We start from the raw sequence: 6,081 nt of genomic DNA, 5'->3' as shown, positions 1-6,081 counted from the left end.
AAGTTCTTATATAATTGATGTTTTTTAAGTTTGAAGTTGGATCAAAGAAATAAGTTTGAGAGCAGCATGCGGAACTCTAGTAGCATTTTTTGCATGACTAACGGCGACAAAAATAACTAATAACATTCTTCGGCGTGACAAACACACAAACACACACTCGCTCCCACCCACAGATCCAACTACCCCCTACCGGCTCATGTAGATTACATTCAAAATTCAATGTGCATGTGCTGGCATGATATCTGTTTCCCCAGGGTGTGTGGTGCTGCAACCCCACTGCCTGTGCTGCGGTGCAGCCATCTGGATCACAGTGGGAAGCACCTGCTCGCAGGCTGACACCTTAACACTGCATCTGCTACACTCTCCTCGCCAATCGTTTCAGACTGAAAACCTTTTCCTCTGTACTAGAAATACATGTTTTTGCCCAAAAGGCATCCATTGAACGCATTTAAGAGCAAATCTGCAGTATTTGTTGAGCTTTTTCAAGTTTGTCTTAAAGCAAGTCAGGTGCCCATATGAACAATGAAAGATATTTTGCTCGCTATAATCATTCCTCCTGCTCATAATGGCCATTAAACTGAAGTTAATGTGAAGCTTCAGCAGTCTGAGTTAGTTCAACAAAGTATCTTCCACAGTTACAAACTTTTCAATAGAAAATTCCCTGTTTGTGTTCCCCAGACAGTGTTTCCCCGATGAGATGACCTAAATTAGTGGAATAACAAAAATAGGGAATTTGGTACTACAAAGACAGTAACTTTGAAAGATATCCACCTGATTTGACTATATCAGACTGCTGAAGCCTCATGTTAGCTTCAGATAAACTTTTAAATGCATTTTGGCACAATGAATGTTCATATGGGCACCTGAATATTGTTTTAAGACAGACATGAATATTGTGAAGCTATCCTTTAATGTTTAGCTCACTCTCGTCTACCTTGTTCCCAGCAAAAAAGCACAACACACTGTTTATTACCTGTCAAGTACTTAATGGCCGACAAAGTTAGCAACTAGCTGGTGAACATTGTTATTAGCAGCTGGGAGTGAGTAAATACCAAAAACAGAGCTAAAAGGAGAGTGAATCGTATTTATATGTGTTAAGTCAACACAAGCGTGGCTCAAAATTAATGCTAACGTTACTCCACAGTAGACATATCAACTGGAAAGGTGATAATGATGTCAGTGTTGTGGTTGCAGCTTTTTTCTGATGCCCTCGAACGGACCCCAAAACAACCTTCCCATCATCGCAGGTTTAAGCTTTTCAGTACAACTACCTTCAGTGGAAAATATGTCCACTCAAGTGGATTAAATCCGCCACTCAAACAGCTGTTACTGGAAGTCATCTTCACCTTGAAAATCTCATCCTCAGCTTATTTATGTCAAGACAGTCAAGAGCCGGTTTGTTTACCACCCTCGCTCGTGCTTTCACCTTGCTCCAGATTTATTGACCAGCTAACTCAGTTAGAGGTCGCCAGGGAGACAAGCAATCAGCTGGGCAGCATGGATGTATTAAGACGGCGCTGGTACAGTCGTGACCTCCAGTGCTATAGCAGGATGCAGCAGCATACTGATAATGGCCAGCTGCTGGCAGGTGGAGCAGAAAATCTATACTTCATCTTCAGGTGTGCTTCTAATCGAAATGACAGTGAGAAGTCATGAAATAGAGCATATAAATACAGTACAGGGGTAGACAAAAAAAACCCGACAATATGATGAATAGCAGTGCAGATGTTAAGTTAGATGTGCTATTATTTTGTCCACTACATAGAGTACACCCTGCAAAGATAATGATGCTTCATATGTGAATTCTCAATTCTCTCTTAAATTAAACATCTACATGAAATTTTAATTACTTTCATGTGAAAAGTAAAACAAATCTTTGAAGTAAATACTGTCATTATACAAGCAGTAGTCCCAATAACCTTTTATGACTTCAGTTACATAAATTCAGAACCATTAAAATCACCAAAGGCTACAAAGAAGTGAAAAACATTTAACTGCCTAACAAGATGGGTATAATAAAGTGCCTGTGGTTATATCATTCTTCTGAAAATCTATTTTTAAAATAACCTTTATAACTGAACTTAAAATGCAGACAGATTCAAAATAATAGAGAACAAGACACTCATATCAACACTGTTTAATACAGTAAGTCAATTAATTGATTAGTTTATCAACAGAAAATTACTTGGCAGTTATTTTGTTAATTGATGAATCATTTCAAGAAATGCCAAACAACCACTTCCACTACCATGTGCCGTCAGAACAGCTTCATTGCATCTTGCCACTGATTCTACAAGTTTCTGAACTCTATTGGAGGGATGAACACCATTCTCCCAAAAGATGTTCCCTCATTTGGTGTTTTGATGACAGTGGTGGAGAGTGCTGTCTAACACGTCGGTCCTAAATCTCCCAAAGGTGTTCAACTGGCCAAAACTGGGCCTGCTCAGCATTTTATAAATGTCACAGAGCATGATTGGATGTTAATTGCTTAATTATACCATGCAGCTCACTTGTGTGGAAGCATCTGCATTATTTATGTTTCTCCACTCATTTATTCAGGTTTTTCCTTAAATTTGTCACCTGCCTGTGTGTGTGTGTGTGTGTGTGTGTGTGTGTGTGTGTGTGTGTGTGTGTGTGTGTATTAGTTTTTTTTTTTGGTCTGCCAGAGAAAAACAGGCTGGAGCTCTGTGAAAAAATAATTTTTCCAATATTGAAATTTTATAAACAAACCAAGACATCAATAAGCAGCAAGAAAATAATTAGAGTTGCTGCAATAAAGGAAAGCAAAACATCTCTACACAAAAGAATATTAATCAATAGAAATAAAAAATATCCTATATTCCTGAGACACAATCTCAGTATTATAAATGACAAGTCTGTCGATCGATGACATTTCTGAGCACTGAAAGCTTAAATTACACAGACGGTTTTACTATCACGCAATAATAAGTGCAATTTTCAACTTATCTGCAGTCCTCATTTTGCTATGAAACGTCAAAATGTTTCGGAAGTAAACTGACAGCTCCTCTGAGACTTTAAACATCCAACATGAGCACAGAGGAGTGGATCACTCTGCCTGTACATCAGTGTTTATGACAGTCTTTCTCTCTTGGTCCGTTATAGCTGAGAGAAGAGTTGAGCGGCGCTGTCAACATTTACAGATTCCTTCGGGGGCTCTCTGACAACCTAATAAGATTAAAAAAATAAATAAACAAACACACTGAAATTTATCAGGACGATTGAAATGTTGGATGATGAACAGAACTTTCAGTGTCCAAGTTTTTCACCTTTACCTGTGTTTGTTTCTTCGGTTCAGGTGCGACAGATTTCGAAACGCTCTTAACGTCCCTCTGGACTTCTGTGAAGATCTGATTGAGGTTCTCCACTTTCTCATTTTTCACAGCATTGATCTGTGAAACCACAAATTACACTAGAGCGGGGTGCGGGAAACACAGCATACAAGAGGGGATTCAAAATATATATAAGGGAGAGAAAGAAAAAAGTGCAAGAAAGAGATCTTACGTGTTTGAGTGTTGTCGTGACAGGCTTTGCTTTGTTCTTGTTCTTCAAGTGCTTGTTTGCCACTTGAAAGACGTTCTTCTGTTTTTTCCCTTTTTGCTTATTCTTCCCCATGTCACCTTGGGAGAGAATAACAATCAGCATGGATGCACACATGGGAAAGATTTCATTTCTATACCTTGGCCTGTGTTTCATCTGTGTTTTTTTTCACACTTATTGGTTTCAAACCCACAACTGCTGTGTTTGCCTGCTCTAAAGTGACAGTTTCCACTCTGATTACATAAGCTCAGGACTCCATTAAACAAGACGGATGCTGAGATTGTTCCTGGTCCTCCACTTGCCTCCTACACTCAGTGGACACCTGATTAGCTGCATCAATACTTCGCTCCTCCAGACAGTGAGTCATAGAACTTGAACATGGTCAAGAGGTTCAGATAATGTAGGAATGAGTGTTGTTGAATGAAATGTTGAATCTGTATTTGAAGTGAGTCTGAATGCGGCATGGATAGAGGCATTCATCAGCAAACCTTCTCACAATTTCATGCACAACACTGTCTAGACTTTTACCAGGAATTGCACCATAAAAAGAACGCTTTAAGTTTGCAGTCCTGGGGGTGAAAAGCACGGACACCCTTCAAGGGCGTCTCAGACAAAAACAACCCTTCAAAACTAGACGTTCTTGGCTGGAAGCAAACCATCCTGTCTCCCACTCCTGTCAGCTCACAGAGACGGAGGAGCTACAGTGGGAACAGGAGCACCAAAACTGGAGTGGAAAAACACACGTCTGTCCAGGGCAAAGTGTGTCTAAAGGTGGCTGAGTTTGGTATATAAACAACAGAAGTCTGCAGATGCTTCCTGCCTGGTGTCACCAGTAAAGACTACGACTGGTGGTGTAAGCTTTCTACTGCATACATTATGTTCCTTTGTACCAATGTAGTAGTAGTTAAATAATAAATTATATTTCTTGATTTCCCATTACCCTGCAGTCCAGAGTGATGACAGCAACTAGATATTTTTATACCTCAATATTGTCATAATACTGTGCAGCCTCTATGTGGGCTGACCTCTATTTTTCGTGGAAATACATTTAATTTGAGTCCACGTCACCCTGCCTCGCCTTCAAATGTCCTAAATGGAAAACAGGGCTCCTAGTAATAGCTAAATGTAATAAATACATATCAGGTTTTTGACTGGTTTGTTGAAGAAACTTTTAAGTTACTCTAAAACTTTATCCATATTCCTCTGTGTAAACTAAACTCACAAATGTTGTTGTCAGTTAGCTGTTCTGCCTGACTGTATGTGGCTGTGTACGTCTGTTATTTTCACCATTTTCTAATAAAGATGGTTCATTTCACTAAAAAAACATTACTTTGACAAAAAGGAATCGCACACAGCGTGAAGACTTAACAGTAAAACACTTATAGACAGACCTTATTAGAGGAGGCTACTGGTGTTGTTGTCCTCACGTGGTGGTACAAACGTGCCTTCTTTGCAACGTCATTTGCGTGCGACGCCTGTCGACCCGCACCCCTACGTCACGCCTTTTTCTTTTTTTTTGTTTTCCTCCCCACCCGCATTCCGGGAAGACCCTGCCTCTGATTGGATAGTACTCGTCGCCCTCGTTGTCTTTTTTTTCATCTCTTTATTGCAAAAATCGTCACTTACAACATGTAACATTAAGACCAAAACAGAGAACATTTATAATATAACAGGTATGACTCCACTCTCGATAGGATGATACGATAGGATGACGCACAATTTTTTAATGCACTTCTTTCAATTTGTTAGGGATAAATATTATAAATATTGAATATTAGAACAATGGGAGTTCCATACAAATTTCCCCCATGGATTAATTGTCCTTTTTGCTGTAGAAATTTTCGTTGGTGAGGTTGTTCATGTTGGTGAGGCATAAGGACTGAGATGATTAGGGTTAGTGTAAGAATATCAGCCAATCAGAGGCAGAGGAGGCGGGTCTTCGCGGGTGGGAAAAACACCAACGCGTAACTGTCATTTGTCTCATCCTTCTTGTAAATGACCCACGTGGATGGTGTCAATACATATACATACCACAGCCTCATCTCTAAATGATACACCCTCCTCTCTATCAGACACTTTTGTCAGTGGTGAAACTGAAATTCAGAATGACGTCACAGTGGAGCGAAATGAATGGCAACACTTGTAGCTTCATTAAAACATTTTGTGCTACAATGTAACAAGTTATTGGCAAACACGCGGCGGGAAAGGAAACGCTGTTATAGCCATACGATGTTTTGAAAGACTCCCGGAGGAATTGCAGATCCTTAAAATAGGTTCCAGATGTTTAGGGCATACCTGTTTTTTTTTTTTAAACATTTTATGTCCTATAGCCTATAATAGCGACATAACCTGAAATCAATTTGTTAGGGTTGTGGTCCAAAACCAAAAACTAACTGTTTCATTTTAGTCGAGAGGGACGCGCCAAACAATAAAATAAAAAATAACACTTCAGTGTGGATGTCTCACCCACAAAATAAAGAGGAACTGCTGCAAATACAGTCTGTGGTGAAATATGCCAGAGGC

The 6,081-nt window shown here is 39.6% G+C and overlaps 1 protein-coding gene across 1 annotated transcript; it reads right to left on the bottom strand.

Moving 5' to 3' along the window:
* Positions 1 to 2,698: 2,698 nt before the first annotated feature.
* rbis (ribosomal biogenesis factor) lies at positions 2,699 to 5,052 on the bottom strand. Its single transcript, XM_042399609.1, has 4 exons — positions 4,950 to 5,052; positions 3,523 to 3,638; positions 3,294 to 3,410; positions 2,699 to 3,186 (listed from the first exon to the last, which is right to left on the bottom strand). The coding sequence occupies exons 2-4, from the start codon at positions 3,631 to 3,633 to the stop codon at positions 3,118 to 3,120; spliced, it is 297 nt and encodes a 98-aa protein (XP_042255543.1). The 5' UTR covers positions 3,634 to 3,638; positions 4,950 to 5,052; the 3' UTR covers positions 2,699 to 3,117.
* Between the last annotated feature and the right edge of the window lie 1,029 nt (positions 5,053 to 6,081).

Source organism: Thunnus maccoyii, chromosome 21, assembly GCF_910596095.1.
Source record: "Thunnus maccoyii chromosome 21, fThuMac1.1, whole genome shotgun sequence".
NCBI lineage: Eukaryota > Metazoa > Chordata > Actinopteri > Scombriformes > Scombridae > Thunnus > Thunnus maccoyii.
The sequence above is the reverse complement of the archived record's forward strand: the minus strand, read 5'-3'. Positions and strand labels throughout refer to the sequence as shown.